At 45.2% G+C, this 20545-nt stretch overlaps 1 protein-coding gene across 2 annotated transcripts in view; it reads right to left on the minus strand.

Annotated features, from left to right (window-relative positions):
• Nucleotides 1-20545, minus strand: part of Dpysl3 (dihydropyrimidinase like 3) — a 109799-nt gene that overhangs the window by 10515 nt on the left and 78739 nt on the right. For both annotated transcript variants that reach the window (XM_042692193.1, XM_042692194.1), the window contains exons 3-10: nucleotides 19493-19677; nucleotides 16625-16789; nucleotides 13183-13244; nucleotides 12265-12345; nucleotides 7794-7862; nucleotides 3254-3374; nucleotides 792-948; nucleotides 60-201 (exon numbers count right to left, since the gene is read on the minus strand). In XM_042692193.1, coding sequence (XP_042548127.1) covers nucleotides 60-201; nucleotides 792-948; nucleotides 3254-3374; nucleotides 7794-7862; nucleotides 12265-12345; nucleotides 13183-13244; nucleotides 16625-16789; nucleotides 19493-19677 — 982 coding nt within the window. The remainder of the gene's footprint in view (nucleotides 1-59; nucleotides 202-791; nucleotides 949-3253; nucleotides 3375-7793; nucleotides 7863-12264; nucleotides 12346-13182; nucleotides 13245-16624; nucleotides 16790-19492; nucleotides 19678-20545) is intronic.

Raw genomic sequence — 20545 nt, forward strand, 5'->3', positions numbered from 1 at the left:
CTTGGATCTAGCCTAGGCCATCCCCCCATCACTTCCCCGTACCCCCGCCCCCACCTTACCACAGCCTTGTCCCAGATGACAGACATTCGCTCCTCGACCCCGTTGGTACCCTCAGGGATGGCTGTGAAGTTGTCTTTCCCAATGGCTTTCTGGGCAGTGCTAAAGGTGCAGTGGGCACTGCCAGAGAGCTGCAGATCCCCACTGGAAAAGGAGAAAGTGCTATGTGAGCAGAATTGATGGGTGCCGTCCACCAGGGCACAGTATTCATTCATGTCTTGTGTGAGAGTTTGGAGTCAGACTCCCACATTTCCACATCCTCCTCTACAGACCCTTACTATGAGCTGGGTATGTTTCTTCCCTTTCTGAGTTCAGTTACCTCATCCTGAAAGTGAGGGGGTGAGATTAGATCATCTCTTAGTACCAAAGTAAATAGAACTTAAATGACTGATGGCCTGATTCTACATGCCCAGAGACAGCAACAGGTGACTCTAGCTACATGTCATCATGACCAATGATTTCAACGTAGGCAAATGACTCTTTGACCTTCAGTTGCTTCCTCTGCAAAATGACATTAATAGGGTTAAGAGTTCCTCTCTTGTAAAATTGCTACATTATTGCTGTATAATCATTTGAAACAGGAAGTAGAAGATTGAGGTTTCTGCACACAAGACTGCAGGAGAATTTCACACTGTGGCTTCTAGTCCAGCTGAGAGCTGGGGCTATTTCAGCCCCCATCAGCTGGCTTCAAGACACTTCCACGAAACACCTGGTGCTTGGCTTCCTGCACCAACCTGGCTAGCAAGGAGTTGATGTAGTCAGGAGTGGTGGGGTCAGGGCTCAGAGGTGGGGATGTCACAAATGCAGCTGCTTTAGCCCAGTTCTTGCTCCAGTAATGGGTTCCATCTATTCCCAGGCTGGCAGTGATGGGTTCGCCAAAGACCACATTCCCTGAAAAGAGTAGGGAAGAGCATTAGGTTTGCAACCAAGTATAGACTGCTCAGGGCCTACCATATTTGATCAAAGCAACGCTTAGACTCTTGAGTGAGACAGGCAAATCCATATTCCCTCTCTTTTTCTAGGCTTCTGCTTTTTTCTCTGCTAAATGTAAACAATTGGGCATTCTCTAGATAAGAAGAATCTCAGTTGTAAGATACAACACGGACCCTCAAATGTTGAGACAAACTAAAATTTCATGCAGACTAAAATAAAAATTAAGTATGGATACAGGATTTATTCTCATTGCAGAAATACTAAAAGGTTAACAGGATACATCCAAGAATTCATGAAACAAGGGAAAGTCTGCTTCTCAGGCCTGTGAAATGAAAAGAGTTGCACAGGTGAAAGGTGTGGCGCATGGAAGATGCTAAGTAAATACTGATTTTACCTCCTGCTTTGTCCACCATAAGACCCCAAAGCCCAGAATGTGACCACATCACTGGCAATGGCCAGATCTTCTCTGCTGCTTCAAGAATAAGCTTTGGTCCCACAAAGTCAAACCCATTCCTGTGGATCAGAAGCTCTCACGAGTTTTTTTTGATCATGTTCATTGCTTCTCAACCTAAGGCAAGAAGTGACTTGGTTCAAGGGTTTAACTGAGGATGATTGAGGAAGGATGCTGGGAAAGACATTTCATTACGCGTCTCAGTGAATAAGACACAGGGGTTCGGAAAGTAAACTGAGCCTCAAAGGGAGATGCAATGTAGTCAGGATGTGAAATGTGTCTTTCTCCTTGGAATGTTTCTCGCTTTTTCCCCGAGAAAGACCATCCATGAGGCCTTGATTGACTTCCATCTTGGCAGCCAGTTTTCCATGACAGAATAACAGTGCCACAGCTCTACTAGCTCTTTGTCAGGGAATCAAGAGCCAGAGGGCTAAGGGGACTGAAGAATTCTCCATGAAGTTTGAATAAGACCAGCATACAATGGAAGAAGCCCCTCCTCATTGGTCCCCAAGGATGGGGCCTGGTAGGATTCAGCCATTGGCTGAAGGCATAGCATGACAGTATGAGCATGGCGGCCATAGCTAGAATGCTCTCTGGGTCTTGCTAATGGCTCACACCCAGTGGAGCAGCTCTGCCAGGACAGTTGTGGTATACTATTTGGAGGGAAAGGCAGGCTTTCTGAAAGCAAGGTGGGATTCAGAATCTTCCAGCTAGAAAGACAGTCCAGAAGATTCCACTCCCATAGAAAAAGAGTCACTCACACACCCAAGATTCTATAGGAGGGTTTGGCAGATGAACCCCTCATCGTGGTTTTTCCACTAGCAGATGACCACAGTGGCAGCCACCATATGACTAACCTGGGACGCCCTCTTCCATGACCAAACATGGTCCATGTCTCAGGCTTCTCAGCCACAGTCTTTATAAACTCAGTTTCACAACCAAGTCCATTTGCCATTGAAGACAAGACCCACAAATAGATAAGAGAGCTTTGAAGTGTGAAGAAAGTTCAACCCAAGTCGAGCAACTGAAGCCCGTGTGAACATCAGTGAAGAAAGCAGCAGAAGGAAGAAGACAGAGGTACAGAGCCCTGGGCCAGGAAGGCCATGGTGGTAGACAACCTTGAGAGGTCAGTGTAACTCTGCCCCTGCATTCTGCTCTTCATTCTAGACAGAGGACACCATGCCCCGGGCAGGCGATAGTCTAGGCACAGGGCCCCAGCCCTGGGGCCTTGAGCTTGAGCCTTGGGGAAAGGGGTGTTCTATTTATCCATCAAGTCTTCCACCAAGAATTGAGGACAGCAGGTGGCCTCTGGCATCTGTTCTTGTCACGTTCACATGGAACAGCAAGTTGTCAGGGTGGAAAGAGAGCCAGGAAAGCAAGAAGAATGACACTGGCTTGATACCACTGATAAAACCCCTCAACCTAGCTATGCACAGACACCCATAACCAATCACTTACTTTGGTTTGTTTGTTTAAGCCAACCGGAGTTGACCTTGGACTTATGTGTAATCTTGACTATTTACAAAACCCAGATAATGCAAACGAATGTGCAGATTGAAACGAGAAAGTGAGACCCGTGAGATCTCCAAAGAAATAATTGAATCCATGCCATGTTATACACTCTACTTCACCTTCCCGAGCTGAGCCTGTACACTTACACACAAGGTGGGAAAAGCCTCAGAGCCTTTGATATGAACTGAGATTTCCTAAAGAGCAGGGCAATAAAACTGAATAGGTACCATTTCTATGACCAGAGATAGCCAAGGGGCCATGCCATTCATCAGGGGCTGCGAGACTGGGAATACAAATCACCTTTTTTCCTGGCTTGAGAGATGAGATCAGCTGCACTCTTGCTCATGACTTTTGTGATATAGAGTGGACAGTTGGTTTGGCTGGCGATGGTGATGGCTCGGAACACAGCCTCGGCTTCCAGCTGTAGAAACAAATTTCCACGAGTGAATAGAAGTACGAACCCCTCACCTTTGCCTTTCCTGGCCTCTATAAATGGTGAAAAAAAATCCACCTGGTGCGTATGCAGTTAGATGGCCATGACCCCATTTCAAACCCACCATTGCTGGGTCACTCAGCTTCTCAGGGCCTCTGGCCTCTCCGGTAAAAAGAGAAATAAGAGAATCCAGTGAAGGGCTGTCAGGGCAATGGCTGACACACTTGTGATGCTGACTTGCTGTCAGCTGAGAGTTCCCTTACACTCTCATTCTGTGGGTATCACCATAGCTGTGTGCCTCTGCTCCCCAACTTGCTCAGGGAAGATTCTATAGGAACCAAAATCATGGTGACACTGGGTCCAGGAAAAGCAGTCAAGCATAATGGCTCCTCAAATCCTGCCCTGTACAGCTCATGGTCAGGCATGGGTTAATTCTGGGAAACATTTTATTTTTGTCAGTCATGGGGCCTGAACTCTGGGCCTGGGCGCTGTCCCTCAGCTCTTCAGCTCAAGGCAAGCGCTCTACCGCTTGAGCCACAGTGCCACTTCTGGTTTTTTGGTGGCTTATTGGAGATAAGAGTCTCACGAACTTTTCCTGCCCAGGCTGACTGAAGCACAATCCTCAGATCTCAGCCTCCTGAGTAGCTAGGATTACAGGCGTGAGCCACTGGTGCCCAGCTGGGAGACATTTTTATAAGAACTGTTCCCAGGCTTCTCTCTGTCTCTCTCTGTCTCTCTGTCTCTCTCTGTGTCTCTTTTTCTGTCTGTCTGTCTCTCTCTCTCTCTCTTTCTCTTTCTTTCTCTTTTTATTGATCTATCTATTAGTGTGTGTGTGTGTGTGTGTGTGTGTGTGTGTGTGTGTGCTGGTCCTGGGCTTGAACTCAGGGCCTGGGTGCTATCCTTGAGCTTTTTTGCGCAGGGCTAGCTCTCTAGCACTTGAGCCATAGCTCTACTTCTGACTTTTGTTGGTAATTCATTAGAGATAAGAATCTTAGGGACTTTGGTGCCCAGGCTGGCTTCAAATCTTGATCCTTAAATCTCAGCTTCCTAAGTTGTTAGGATTATAGGCAGGAGCCACTGGTGCCTGGCTGAATATTACTTTTCTTAGACATCTATTCATCTCACTCTAGTGTAGAATTCATGCTTTGAAATATGTAACTGATCCTGTTGCACTGAGTAAGAAGCAATGAGATTTCCCTTATTTTATTAAAAAGTAGGGTTGTAGAGTCTCAGGCTGCCTCAGTGTCCTGGTTCTGTGACTTATAAGTTGGGTTAAGTTCTGTTATTGATAAGTCAGGTATGTTACACAACCTTCCTGATTCCTTGTATGTAAAATGTGTGTGTTTGTGTGTGTGTGTGTGTGCACCTTGTGCACTTATGCACATGAAAGAGAGAGGAGTGGGAAAGTGGATGGGGAGGGAGAAAAAGAGAGAGGGAGAGGGAGAAAGGAAGGAAGGAGAAAGAGAAGAGAAGGGAAGGAGGGAAAGAAAATGGAAGGGGAAAGGAGTGAAGAAGTGAGAGAAGGAGGGAGAAAGGGAAGAAGGGAGGGAGCAATCAGAATCGGACAGCTTGGGCAGTTGTAAGGATTCAATGAGTTAATCCTCTTTTTTTTTTTTTTTTTTGTCGGTCGTGGGGCTTGAACTCTGGGCCTGGGCACTGTCCCTCAGCTCTTCAGCTCAAGGCGAGCGCTCTACCACTTGAGCTACAGCGCCACTTCGGGTTTTCTGGTGGTTTATTGGAGATAGGAGTCTCACGGTCTCTCCTGCCCGGGCTGGCTTTGAACCGCGATCCTCAGATCTCGGCCTCCTGAATAGCTAGGATTACAGGCGAGAGCCATCAGGGCCAGGCTGAGTTAATCCTCTTAAGCAAGCATTTAGCCCACTCCTTGGACAAGGCAATATCCTGTGAAGGGTGGCTCTTGGCTTGTCTGTTTCAGTCTCTGGCCAGTGTGAGCCTGTTACTAACCACAGCCTGAGTTAGTCCAATTCAGTCTGGAGCAGAGACAATGGCATTTTTCCACACAATCAGCACCAGTTCCTCTCTGTATGGATATGACTTTCTGGTAAGCCTGTGCAGCCCAACACTTCAAAATGTACCCAAAATAACTTGCAGATGTCCGGTAGATATAGCACGCAAGCCAGCCACTGCTGTGGTGGACATGGCTCAGCAGACAGACACAAGGAATTTGCCCCGCTGGTGTCCCTAGGACTTTATCCATGCAGACTCATGTCTGGAGGCCCCTGGGTGCAGGTGAACCCAGCAGCCCCATAAAGCACCCAGATGGCAGAACCTGGAGCAGATGCTCTATGCCTTGGACTCCACAGTCTGAACAGCATATGTGGGAAGAAAAGCCTCTGGTTCACTGGAAGACGGTGGCTTCCCCCTTTCCCCTTTTCACCTTTGCTGACCACTTCAGCTTCCCCAGGAGCTCAGTCCTGGTCCCTTCGATCTCATTCTGTCCCACACAGTAGTTTTTTCCACACTTTGACTATCTTTAGAAGGTTACACCACCCTCCACTTTTACCCCCAAAGGACTTTGCAGGGTTGTAGAGATTTGCAGGCCCAGAAGCTTTTAACTAAAAAGGAGATAGGAACTGGGGGAAGGTTTGAGGTGATGAGGGTAGAGAAAAGTTGAGAAAACAAAAAACAAACCAAAGAACAAAAATAGATTTTGCTCTGAAATCCCCTGGCTGCTTGTGAGGAGCCTAGTTTTGCCAGCACATCTCTCCAGTGACCATATTTATAGCTTCACAAACAGTGCTGACAGCTCTGCTCTGCTCACACTGCTTAAGGATTTGTCAATCCTTCAAGCATGGCCGGTCAGTGGTCTAAAGTCTCTGAACTTCAGAGCTGGGATCTGATCTCAAGGCCTTGTACTTGCTAGGCAGACACTCTACCCTTGTGCCATGCCTCCAGCCCCAGATTCCAGTGATTGTTGATCTATACAGTAGTGTTCACTACCTTGGGTGGCAGCAATGATAAGGGAGATCATACATGCAATTAGCATGATGAAAGGAGTAAGTGTGTCACAGAAAGAGACCTGGTATTATTATTATTGTTGTTGTTGTTGTTGTTAGATAGCCATGGGGCTTAAACTCAGGGTCTAGGTGCTATTTCTGAGTTCTTTTGCTTTAGGCTAGCACTCTACCACTTTGAGCCACTGCTCTACTTTTCTGGTGGTTAAGTGGAGATAAGAGTCTCACAGACTTTCCTGCTTAGGCTGGCTTTGAACTGCAATTCTCAGAATCTCAACCTTGTGAGTAGCTAGGATTATAGATGTGAGCCACCAGAGCACAGGGGGACCTGGTATTATTAAAGAAACAGAATGCCACTCGCATTTATGGATTAAATCAAATGGAGCGAAAAACATCACAGAAAAAAAAAAAGAGGGCTTCTGATGAATATACAATGTGTTAGATCTTTGTGAGAGGAATGCTTTTGTCTATTCTTGTTGTATTTTCATTTTTTAAGGTTCTGAAAAGATGGGCAATGGGATATAGTCTCTTCTAGTTCTAAGCTTTTATTCTATTTGTTGTAACGTTGAAATGATGGATAGAAACTGGATTCGCTTTGCTGACACGAAGGCCGGATTTCACTACAAGTGTCAGTCTTTGGCTTCTCTCCCAGAGCCAATTGGGAGAGCCATATGGGCACCAATTGCCAGCTCCGTGCCCGATGCCAGCAGGCAAAGTTGCTGACATCCCAGACATGGCATCAGCTGAACCACCTTTCATTGCTTCATTAGCTGCTAAACACAGATGTGCATCATTACTCATGTACATGTGTGAAACTGGAAACCCTTGCCATGACCATCACCTTACACAAACCAATAGGCATAATGCCACCCAATACTAATTTTATCACCTATCTACTTGCCCAAGATTGTGTAAGACTCAAAACAGAGCACGACATAAAGAGGAGAAATGTCTCCATGATTCACAGTGATTATGAAAGGAATTACAAATGTGTCTCTCCTACTGAAAAAAATCTGTGACGTGCCCTTGCCTCCTATGCTTTCCTTAGAGAGATCAGGGACTGGGAAGGTCAGAAGTAAGTATCTCCTTTATATTCCTCTTCAATTGTCTCAAAGGCCTTTAAGCAAATACTGACCAGAAGTGATCTTTGAAATAAATGGTACAGCAGTGCCCTCTAGCATTCTTAGGTTCTCAGCCCCTTTCAGGAGTGTTTATTCATACCTGGTGTTTGCATGTGGCTTGGAGAAGTGAGCCAAAATAGACATATTTCAAAAGTAACTTGAGTCAGTGGCACGCCATAGCTAGTTGGCAAGGATTCTGAAAAGCAGATTCTATCCGAAGATGTTAATAAACCAGAAGTTCCCATGATCAGGGTTTTGCTCTCCTGATTTCCCCCTTGCCCTCTACAACACACCTCTCCCCCTCAACTCACCTCCTCTGGTCTACTCAGCACATGGCCCTCTGGGCCCGTTATTCCCATTTCCAACATCCGGGATTGCTCCTAGAAAGAAAGCAAAATAGAAAATTTCCTTAAGTAAGCTTAGCCAAGGCCTACTGTTGAGTTCTCTATTTGGTGTTGTGATAAAGGGTACAATCTTGACTAAAAGAAGAAGAAGAAAAAGATGCTGCTTTCCTTTTATTAAAAGAAACACCATCCAAGTATTGAGTTGTGTATGTGTATGGTTGTGTATGTGTATGTGTGTGTGTGAGCAAGCACGTATGTGCACACATGCATAGTGTGCATCAGTACTTGAGCTTATACTCAGGGCACTTTCACTTAGTTTGTTCCTACAAGGTTGTGGTACTCTATCACTTGAGCCATATGACCTCTTCTGGCTTTTTGCTGCTTAGAGATAAATGAGTCTCATGAATTTTTCTGCCCAGGATGGTTTCGAACTGTGTTCCTCAGATCTCAGCCTCCTGAATAGCCAGGATTACAATGTCTGGTTCCAATATCCATTTAGTGATGAGCATCCATTTTATGACTATATGACCTATCAAAAGTTATATCAGGTCATTTATTTTTCATTTCTTTCAGCTAACTCTGAAAATACAGTTGTTTAGCTTGTACTTCAACCCATCTAATCCACAACATGCTCTGAATGTCTACGTCACACCAGGCTCTGGGCTAAACACTTGAATTAAAGCAGTATGTCTCTGACCTCAGGGAGCTCATAGTTAGTGCCAGATCCCCCAAAGTTTGGTCTGCCTGACTTGTTTTAGTAGCAAAGCAGATTTCTAGCTCTATTCTGGCCTACCAAATTAGAAAAAAATAAGAGATTACCTTGTAGCACTCTACATTTCAATAAGTCTCTCTGGATTTTTAGGCTTTTAACCTTTACAGCTTTTGAATTAAATCGGTGAATTAAATAATGCCTCTCGACAGCATTCCCTGAGTTAGTGTTTGGCCAAAGTCTATTTAACTAAGTTGTGGACATTGGAGAAGAACAGTCTGCCTCTTGTGCTTGTTGATAATTTCCTTGGACTTCTTTACTACTTTCAGAAGAAGCAGGAGGTTGGGCAGTGAGCACACACAGGAGTTAGCTGGCACTGGCAGACAGCCTAAAGCATCATAGCTACAAATTTCCTGGCATTCACCCTGACGTGTCTTAAGACAAGTTATTAAATCTCTGCTCCAGCTAGCCCAGTCCAGTGACCTGGGAACACAGGAAAGAAGAGGAATGGAACAAATCTGATTCACTTTACAACTAGGATGTGAAGCATAAAAGTATTCGTACCACCTGAAAAAGAAGACTCTTTAGGGATTTTGTTGTTTGATATTTGATATTTCAGATTTCTAAAATAGGAGGACAGGGCTGGGAAGGTGGCTCAGGGGTAGAGTGCTTGCCTTGCATGCATGAGGCCCTGGGTTCGATTCCTCAGCACCACATATGCAGAAAAAGCCACAAGTGGCACTGTGGCTCAAGTGGTAGAGCTCTAGCCTTGAGCTAAAGAGCTGAGGAACAGCACCCAGGCCCAGAGTTTGGGCCCATGACTGACAAAAACAAAAAAAAACAAAAAACAAAAAAGGAGGAAAATGAAAAGGTACATACTTGAGAAAGTAAAAACACACAAAAAAGAGAGGCTGGTTTTTCAACCAAAGCACCTGCATTTTTTATTCTTACCATCCCCAGTGCAATGAAACATGAGCTCAATAAAATCTCCTCAAAACTCGACGAATGTCCACTCTTCATTGCGTCAGTCTCTCCAAGGGCTGACATTTACGACTAAAGAATTTTCTGTCTTAAACAACATGCTCCTCTATCCTGTCTGCTTGTGCCAGGGTAATGCACAGGTCAAAGCTAGCTCAAGCAGTGGTCTCCAAACACATTTGACAGAAATCCATTTTGCAAATACACTTTTCTGAACTCGCTCCCTACTGAACTAGGGAATCAGAAGCTCTTTGGGAAAACCTGGTGACTCCGATGCACTACACATTTTCTTCGAACATCTGTGGATCTAAGAGGTTCCCACAGCTGTAAGATCATCTGTCAGTGCTCACTGACGCCACCTATGCTGGGCATTCTCAGACACTCATCAGAACAACAATGATGTCACAGTTACGAGTCATAGCCCAATCAGGGCTTGCTTCACACATCTTTTTTGACTTTTCTCTTGAAGGGTTGGCCCATCACAGGTGTCCGATAGTTGTTTAAATGAATGTGAAAGATGCTGGACACTCTATGAAAATTGGCCTGGCTTGTAACCAGAGGAAATGTCTTCTTTTTGCTTTTGAGTCCAAAGTGCAGAGTACAGCAGCTGCCTTCATTTAGATGATGTGATACAATCTTTCAGCTCAAGCTGTGTTTAATAAACACACCAAGAAACTCATCCAAATGGAAACATGCCTTTATCCTTTCCTTGACTGAGAACAGATCTTCCCAAGGTAGCCAGAAAGAATGGGGGTGGAAGGGAAAGAGAGAAGCATCTGGACTAAGGAGCCACAGGGGAAAGGATCTGGGAAGAAGCACTAAGAGCTGAAACTCTGGGTCCATAAGGAACTTTGTTTCCAGGGCAGCGGCTGACTGAACACTTGGAGGAGGGGTGGGATGACAGTTCTAACAAGAGCAGGGTGCCTTCCCCTGGGAGCTGGCCACTGGGCCCTCCGTGGAACAAAGGTTTCATGATGTCTGAGTGTGGAAGAAGTGACATGGGAGAAGGTGTGACAGGGGTTTGACTAAGTATCCTTCTTGTTTTTAAGTGAGAGAAAACTGCACACACTTAGCTGACTTCCTGCACTAACCAGACAATATTCAGAGTCTGAAATCACAACAGCTGGAGTCTTGCATGGATGGGGAGTCAGGGAGGCCTTGCTAGGGGGCATGATCAGGCTAAAGGAGGAAGGGGTTCTAGATACACTGCTTTTGGGTAAAGGTGTCCAAGGGACATCATCTGAGGGCTAAGTTCTGCTTCTCCCCATTGTCTGCTTTGATCCCTGGACATCTCATCCCTCTGAACCTTGATGTTTCTCATCTATAAAATGGGAAGTATAATGACATCATTGTGTGTGTGTGTGTGTGTGTGTGTGTGTGTGTGTGTACTGGAAGTTGAACTCACAGCTGTAGTGCTTATACTTTAGCTGTTTCACTCAAGGCTAGCACTACACCATTTGAGCCACACCTCTATTTCTGTTTTTTTTTTGGGGGGGGGGGAGGGAATCTGGTCGTGGGGCCTGAACTCTGGGCCTAGGCGCTGTCCCTCAGCTCTTCAGCTCAAGGCTAGCGCTCTACCACTTGAGCCACAGTGCCACTGCTGGCTTTTTTTCTTTTTGCTTATGTGGTGCTGAGGAATCGAACCCAGGGCCTCAGGCATGCAAGGCAAGCGGTCTACCACGGAGCCACCTTCCCAGCCCCTATTTCTGGTTTTTCTTTTTCTTGTTTGGTAATTATTTAGAGGTTAACTCTCAATTGCAATCCTTAGATCACAGCCTCCTGAGTAGCTACAAATACAGGCATGAGCTACTGGCACCTGCCTTCATACTGGCATCTTGAAAGGGTTGGAAGAAGACTCAAAGAACATATGCTAGAGTATTTGGTCGTGTCTATCCCAGACTAGTAAGTGCTCACCAATGGTCCTCATTATTAGGAGGCTGAGTTGAGGGTTAGCCTATATGGTGTTCCCACACCCCCACTTGACCCTTGTCATCAAGTCCTGGGTACCTTCTGACAGAAGGCACAGCATAGGCATGTGTGAGATATGATATCCATCCCTCTGGGCCCACATAAACAGCATAGTGCCTGGCACAAAATGCTCAGGATACACTCTTTGAAGGAATGTGTGATGGAGCTCACTGTACTATCTCTACTGATAGTCTTCCTGCTGACTGTGTCTAAGATAAGCAAAATCCTGCCAAAGATACATCTGAACATCTATTCCATAAAGTATCCTGGGAGATTTCTGCTTGCTTACAAAGGGTCAGTTCAGGCCTCACTTTATCACTTCCTTCACATTTTCAACATCATTTCTAGGAAACCAGTGGGATGTCTGGTCCCCACAAGACTTTTGGTCTTTATTATCTAAGGATATAAGTTCTGCAGCCCTGGATCAGATTTCTGGCTTCTGAGAAATGCTGCCTTAGGGTTTTGGTTTAGAACAGAAACGTCACGTAGGACATTCTTCCATTGCGAGATCTCATTTGGAAGCCTCCTCTTCTGGGATGCTCTTTGTGATTTTCCAGGATGGCCAGACCTCTTTGTGTTTCATAGGATCTCGTAGCTTTCCCTTTACTGCATCCTATGCTCCTCTTCCCCTGACTCATGGGGTTCTTTAGGGGAGATTCAGTGTTTAACAAAGTACTCATGACAGTGATGCATGTATTAAAGAGCTCAAGAGACAGTAAAGGAATGAAAGAGCAGTGAGGGGGAGACTCAGCCCTGCGCAGACAGCACACTGAGGGGTACTACCTGGGCAATGATATCCCCATTCTCAGCGTGGACTTGAGCAATGGCTCCCAGTTCTCCCAGGCAGGTGAAGATCTCATAAAGCTGAAATAGAAATCAATCTTTGTCACCTTCACAGTCCCTCTTAGGCACCTCCCCTAAAGACTAAATACCAAAGCCAAGTGGAATAATAAACCAGATGAAATCAGAGACGAGGGCTGAAATACAGACCCAAAGATGCATGTCCAAAAGAGAGTGTGGTCCAAAGAAACTCTAGGAGATTCTGTTTGTGTAAAGAACTTGGCATATCTCCTAGACAGGATGATGGTGTACAGTGGTCCAACCCCTGGCTTCTGCCTCAGACATACATTTTTCATATAACCTTTTCCCATGATCTAAGACACTGCTTCAGCATCCTCAACAAGTGATTCAGAACGCCATGACTGACTGGTTAAGGCTAACACCCATATCTCTGAACCGTTCAAGGCAGGTCTCCCTTACCTCCAAACCAAGAAGCATGGGAATTTGAATTCCTTTGCTAACTTGAGATTTATCTTCAACAAAAACATGTCATCATGATCCAAAGAGAGAGTCTGAGGCGATCTGGAACCATCACCCCACGTAACGGCAGAGCACCCCACTCTCTTACTAAACTTACATGGGATTTGGCACTTGTTCAGTAGATGGAGATACAGGTATGACCTTCCTCTTATCCTCTGCCAGCTGCAGCTGGCAGAAACTCTATCTCCTTGTCTGCCTTGCATGGGCTCCCTGCCCACTACCTCATTAACGGTGCAGTGTGAAAAGCAAAGGCTCAGGGAAGCAGTCGGGCCCAGCAATTCTCCCACAGCAGCCACAGCGGCTCATGTTACAGGGGCCAAGGTCATTCACAAGAGGAAACCCATCCAGATATCCCAAACCCCACAACAAATGGACTGTTACCTCTGTGTTGGACACTTGATACAGATCCTTATAGGCCATGTACACCATGAAGGAGTTAACTCCTGCAAGACAGGAAAGGAAGGGAAACAGAAGAAAAATAACATTACCACTCCATACTCCATCTTTGCTATCACTTTTGTTACCCCCCAGGATGGCTGTCAGTGAAAAACAGAAATTTCCAAGTCCCTAACTGGGGACAGGATTGTGCCTATTGATGTCCTACACGATCAACAGTTCCTAAGTGAAGTGATGTTATCACGCAGTGAGCTCTTCTCACCTCCCAGAAGACATGGTCGCCCTGGCACGGTGTTTGTGTGGATACACTGGGGACTGCGCCGCCTGGATCTGCCACAAGCTAGAGTGAGCTTGGGATACTTACCCTCCCCAGGCATTGATGTCCGTGGCTGGAAAATGGAACAATAGTGACTCCCCACTTCATAGAGTGGTTGTGACCACTAGATGAAGGGACATCATAAAGCAGAGCTGTTAGAACCTTAGGTGACTGACATGTTTCCATCTCCCAGCTGGGGTTATTTCACTATTTGATGATTGTCTGCTCTTCTACACTATACTTGTGCAGGGGGCACTCTCTTAAAGGTGAAAGAAGACAATAAAACTCAGCTTTCCTTCCTACTTTCCATTCCTCCCTTCCCTCCCTCCCTTCTTTCCCTCCCTCCCTTCTTCTCTCTCTTTCTCTTTCTTTTTCTCTCTCTTTCTTTCTTTCTTACTTTTTTGCTTTCTTTTCTTTCAGCAGGACTAAGTGTTTGAACTGAAGAACCTTGACTTCCCTTGGCTTGCTTGCTTGGCTGGTGCTCTACCACTTAAGCCATACCTCCAGCCCTGAGGATAGAGTCTCATGGACATTTTCTTCCCTAGGCTGATATAAAACTGCTGCTATCCTCCAGATCACATCCCCTTGAAATGCAAGGATTACAGGTGTGTGTCATCAGGGCCCAGCTAAAAGTACAAGTTAAAAAAATTTTTTTTCCCAATCCTGGGGCTTGAACTCAGGTTTTGGGCCCTGTCCCTGAGCTTCTTTTGCTCAAGGCTAGCACTCTACCACTTGAGCCACAGCATCACTTCTGTTTTTTTCTGTTATGTGGTACTGAGGAATCAAACCCAGGGCTTCAGGCATGCTAGGCAATCACTCTACCACTAAGCCACCTTCACAGCCCAAAAAGTAGGATTTTTAGGGGCTGGGAAGGTGGCTCAGTGGTAGACTGCTTGCCTTGCATGCCTGAGGCCCTGGGTTCGATTCCTCAGCACCGCATAAGCAAAAAGAAAAAAGCCGGAAGTGGCGCTGTGGCTCAAGTGGTAGAGCACTAGCCTTGAGCTGAAGAGCTGAGGGACAGCGCACAGGCCCAGAGTTCAGGCCCCAAGACCGGACCCAAAAAAAAAAAAAAAAGTAGGATTTTTATAAACTGTGTCTGTATTCCAGGAAAGGGAAACATGTTTTTGTTTTTGTTTTTTTCTGTTGTTGCTGTTATCATTCTTGTTGTTGGTGGTGGTGGTAGTGTTTGTTTTTGCTTTGGGTTTTTGTTTTTTAAGGGGTGTTGTAAGGGATGGAGGAAGGATGAACAAATGCTATTCAGTATCCACTATGTGAAAAATGACCTGTGTAACTTGTAGGCAGGGATGGGAGAGGGAAATAACTGCACTAGGGGTGTGGTTCAAACAGTAGAGCACCTGCCTATCAAGCAAGAGCCCCAACCTCACTACTGACAAAAAATAATAATGTTGCAGAGACTCAGCAGATACTGACATCTTTTTTGTCACTGAATCTGTACTTTTGACTACATATATCATCATTGTAGTAAATAAACTATCTTTCCTATCATTCTCTAGCATTTGTTCAGTTTAACTTTAGTCCAAAGTCATATTTGGGCATATTAACCCAGCAATCTTTTTTACGATTTTTGTAATAAAAGGGCACCAAACTCTACATGCTGTTTAAAGAATGCTTCTTCCATTTAAATAAAATTATTCTGCTTATACTTAAATACCTAAACCATCAGGGTTTATGAGAATAGAGCTATTTAATTTTCACCCAAAATAAATAGGTGGGACCGGGGAATGGAATCATTTTGAGGAAAAGAAGACAATTTTGGTCTCCAACCATTAGAGCCATCTCAGCCCACAATGTTCCAGGCCAGAAGTGCATTATAATTTGAAACCATTTCTACCCAGAGTGAGTGGTTCAACTCAGGGCAGTTTCCCCCCACTTCTTCCCAAAAGCCTCTTTGTCATCCCTGGAATGACCCAGGCTCTACGTGGCTGTGAAAACCATTCAATTTTCCACCCCATTTGAGATGTCCCCAGTTAAAGGAGATGCAGAAGAGAAGCATCTTATCTCATATTCCAGGTAAGCAATGATCCGTCAGGGCTTGTGGGGTATGGAAAGCCAAACACATCCTGCGGGGGACCAGCCTTTCCCCTCTGGCCCAGGCAACTCACTGCTGGGCAGATTCCCCAAGCATTTAGTCTAGACTGCTAGATAACAGCTCTTTTCAGCTGTGACATTCATTCTGCTGCTCTTCTTGGGACAGCTTCCTTTTACCTGAGACACCCAACAGACTCAGTCCCCAGGGACCATTACAGTGTAGAGCACAGGGTACAAATATTGCATGCATAGGGAAAGAGGGGGTATGGGCTAAGGGAGTATGTGATTGGAACAAAGAAAGGGCTAGAGAACAGGCAAATCTAAGAAGATAATGGGGCAGAAATCATGCTCTTAACAAGAGGCCTCTACCCCATAAAGTCACTCATTTTCACATCCTGATCTGCAGGCCTGGGTACCAATACACCTTTGCTCCTGGGAATGTCTGAGTCTTTGCTAAGGATGCCTTTTGTTATGAAAAGAAACAGTAATGGTTTGATTTCAGAAGTAAGAAAGTCAGGAATCAGAAATTTCTAATCTCACGTTGCCAGCCATGTTACTGTACCTATGAAAAGTTAACTTTTCCTAACCTAAGCTTCTTCCTCTGTCAAATGGGCCGTACTGTGCACCAGCAAAATACACTAGCATTGGACAGATCTGCTGCCAAGTGACTCTGCTTGGGCTTATTCTGACCCTCCGAGTCTCATCTGCATAGTATGACTAACCATTGCTGTCTCCTGAGGATCCTGTAAGAAGGCCAGTCAGTTTGCATACATGAAGTGCCTGGAATGAAATGAAACCCCTAACACTTCAAGTTTCAGACTATACACCAGGGGAAATGATTCAAGCTGGACGCAGTGACTCACACTTGCAATCCCAGCCATGGGAGACTGAGGCTTGGAAGATCATGAGTTGGAAACTAGCGTGGGCTCCACATTTTGACCCTGTCTCAGAAACAAAACCAAGAAAGAAACAAAAACAGGTCGGGGGAGGGGAAGCTGAAAGGGGAGCTGATGGTGTGGTGGACAGGCAAGGAGAAACAAGGTTGGGGGAGCAGATGCTCACCTTTGTCCTTGATGAGGCTCTGCACTTCCTGCTTGACGCTGTCATTCCAGTGGGTGATGTCCACGTGCAAGGCGTAGTCGCAGCAGCTCTTGCCGTCAGCCCACTCGCGCCACTTCTCATAGGCTTCGGTCAGGCTGGACTCAGGCTCGGGCACCACGTGATCAACTGCAGGGAAGAGGCAGAGATGGATGACTGAGACACGGCTTCGTTCCCCTACCCAGGCCTGCTCCTGCTTGCTTGGCTATGGCTGCACGCTCTCTGTGTTCTGAGCAGGAAATTAAACCCGTCGCTGACGGGCACTGAGGATTTACATGTCCTCTCGGCTATGGGATTTGGGACACATCACTGGTTTCTCTAAGCCTCAGTTCCCTCTCCTAAAAGCAGGTGCCAAGCAGGGTGTGATCTGTTGGCTGCAAGATTCATGAGGGAATGCACATAAAAAGCTATCCCTGATGGCTGGCATACAGTCTGTGCACAGAAGTTGTCAGCCATCAGTGACCTGGTAGGCATAGCTATTACTAGGGTTGAGTCACTGCTTATGGTAATAGTTGGTCTCTCTTCCCAAGGAGGATAAAGCAGTTTATAGCTATGCCAGGCAGAGGAGACTGGAGTTCTACTGCATAATGATTCAGAAAAAGCTGACACCAGGTAACTGAATCTGACACCCAGGACAAAGATTTCAGTGCCATGTGAGCTTTCTGGCAAGAATCGGGTTGCTCTAAGGCCTAAACATATTGTGTCTCTTGTTACTGAGGATAATATTTTAAAAATAATCACATCTATAGTTAGGAATCATAAAGCAAAAGTTACCCTCCTATAGTGCTTTCTAAATAGCTAAGACAAAACATGAGTTGAGGTGACTTACCTGAGAAAAACTTTGAAATTTATATTAAAAACATTAATAGTTCATGTCTGTAAACCTAGCTGCTCAGGTGGCTGAAACCTGGAGGATCGTGATTCAAAGCCAGCTTGGGTATAAAGTCTGTGAAACTCCATTTCCCAAATAACCTGCAAAATGTCAGACTAGCCAGGCGCTGGTGGCTCACGCCTGTAATCCTAGCAACTCAGGAGGCTGAGATCTGAGGGTCATTGTTCCAAGACAGCCCACGCAGAAAAGTCCATGAGACTCTCATTTACAATTAACCCCCAGAAAACTGGAAGTGCCTCTGTGGCTCAAAGTGGTAGAGCATTAGCGTATGGTGATAAAGCTCAAGGACAGGGCCCAGGCCTTGAGTGTAAGCTCTACAACAACAACAACAAAAATCAGACTACAGATAAGCTTGCACTAGCTCAAGCAGTAGTGTCAGTTAAGAAAACAAGTATGAAGTCCTTAGTTCAAACTCCTGTACCAGTAGAAAAACAAACAAAAACATGTTCCATATCTAACTCAATAATAACAGAGAAATTGGTTAAATATGTAAGCTGTGATGTCTTCATAAAACAATGACTAAATAATCAGGTGCCAATGGCTCACACCTATAATCCTTCTAACTCAGGAGGCTGAGATATGAGGACTAGCAGTTTGCAGCCAGCCTAGGCAGCAAAGTCCACTTGAGGTGTGACTCAAGTGACAGAGTGCTAGCCTTGAGTGACAAAGCTAAAGAGAATGCCCTCACTCTGAGTTCAAGTCTCAGTATTGGAACAAACACAAACAAACAAAAACAACCACTAGGAATCTGTTTGGAAGGTGGTAAGATAAAAATAAATCAGAGAAAAGATATCCATGGCATATAGTTTAGTCAGAGAAAAGATATCCAAAGAGAACAAATATTATAATCCTTCTTCAAGATGGAAAAATATCAGTGATGTGGGACTGCAAGGCTTCACTTCTTTTTGAGTATCTGGAATTCTTAAATTATATGCCAAGGACACAAACACTACTGTGACCCCTTCTTGTCACTGGATCTCTGCTTTCTCCTGCTCAACCCACAACACCAAGCACAGCATGCATCTCAAGGAATCTATACCCATCCCAGATGGCAACCAGCCTAGCCAAGGTCATCGATTTCCTCAGCTTCTTTCTGTCAAGGACACCTCAAGTGCACCTATGGGAATGCAAACACAGGAGGCCACAGAACAAAATGGCAGTTGTTGAGAAGTCAGCTGGCTTCCTTCTATTAGCTGGAGAAAAGCTTTGGCTTCCCCAGACTACACCTTTCATGGCCTTCATACAGTTTACCGGGCCTTTTGCAGCCACCTAGCTGAAGCTTAAATCCTGCTAATGCTCCAGTCAAAAGGAAAGACAAGACAGGAATTATATGGCCCAGGCTCTTCTCTCTTTGTCTCTCTCTTAATATGTGTGTGTGTGTGTGTGTGTGTGTTAAATAAACAGTGCTCTAACTAACCAAGCTTGAGGCCAGAGTTGGACTAGGACTCAATCCATTGAGATTCCTCCAGGACTGAAAAGACTGCTCTGGAATGCTAATGGGTCAGAAATCCAACTGCATGCAACATCTTAGGTTTCTCTGGAATTACAAGTTACCAGAAACAAAACAAATGTTAAAAAAAAATTAAGAACAAACCACTCTCACAGATTGCCTAATCTTCAAGATACAAATTGGTCAGAATACAGGGCAAACCAAATAGCACCAATTTACATTAGCCCCACTAATTTCCTAAGGACCACAAGCCTCCATTATTATCCTCCGTGACTTTTTGTTTCTCTCTTGGCTGCTTTCCTGGCTACAAGCCTTGTGAATGTCCTCCATGCAGCTGCCAGGAGCAATCCACTTCCTCAGAACCACCTGCTTTTTCAGAGATCTTATCAGAAAGATGAGAGAAGTATACAAGGTAACACTGACACCACTGAGGTTGGCATGGTGGTCATGCACTCTGTGCATCAGGGGTGTGTAAGGCCTGAGGACTTACTGATCATGGTAGTGCCACCCGCGAGGGCAGCCTTTGTGCCCTGGAAGAAGTCATCCACTGTGGTCATCCCCTTGTAGGGCATCTGGAAATGAGTGTGCACATCAATGCCTCCAGGAATCACCATCTTCCCATTGGCCTCTATGGTCTTCACACCTCCAGGGACAATCAGGTTGTCTCCAATTTGCCTGGTGAGACAATGAAAGAGCTGACAATCAGAAAGAATAACTTCAAGGCAAATATAGTATTATAAGGGTTTCAAACATGGCAATATTTAAGGTATTCTACAATGTCCTCAATGTACTCACATGTCCTTCAATCTTTAAACAAAGGTATGTGTATGCTGGGCACCGATGGCTCATGCCTATAATACTAGCTACTCAGGAGGCTGAGATCTGAGGATCATGGTTCAAAGCTAGCCCAGGAAGAAAAGTCTTAATGAAATTCTTATCTCCAATTAGCCACTCAAAAATCAGAAGTGGGGCTGTGGCTCAAGGGGTAGAGCACTAGCCTTGAGCACAAAGAGGCTCCAAAATCTCAGGGATAGTGCCCAGGCCCTGAGTTCAAGCCCTAAAACCACTACCAACAAAATAGGTACATGTATGGATGTTTGTATTGATGCAAAATGCTCTTATACGGGATGTGGGTCCTGGCTTCCTAGTATAACCTGTGGTTTGAAGATGTCTACAATATAGTGTGTGTGTTTAATTATGTTTTTAATTTCTAGGTACCAGTGGCTCACACCTGTAATCCTAGCTACTCAGGAAGCTGAGATCTGAGGATTGTAGCTTGAAGCCAGCCTGGGTAGGAAAGTCTGTGAGACTCTTATTTCTAGTTAACCACCCAAAACAGCTAGAAGTGGAGCTGTGGCTCAAGTGGTAAGGTGCTAGCCTTAAGGAAAAACAAAATAAAACATACAAACGGCACCCAGGCTCTGAGTTCAAGCCCTAGGACCAGCACATACACACACACACACACACACACAAATAATAATAATAATCATTATTAAAGCAGATCATTCACTCTCCTAACAAAAGCACTCTGGGACAATTTCCA

This window comes from Dipodomys spectabilis, unplaced genomic scaffold (genome assembly GCF_019054845.1).
Source record: "Dipodomys spectabilis isolate Male_0828 unplaced genomic scaffold, ASM1905484v1 ptg000147l, whole genome shotgun sequence".
Taxonomy (NCBI): domain Eukaryota; kingdom Metazoa; phylum Chordata; class Mammalia; order Rodentia; family Heteromyidae; genus Dipodomys; species Dipodomys spectabilis.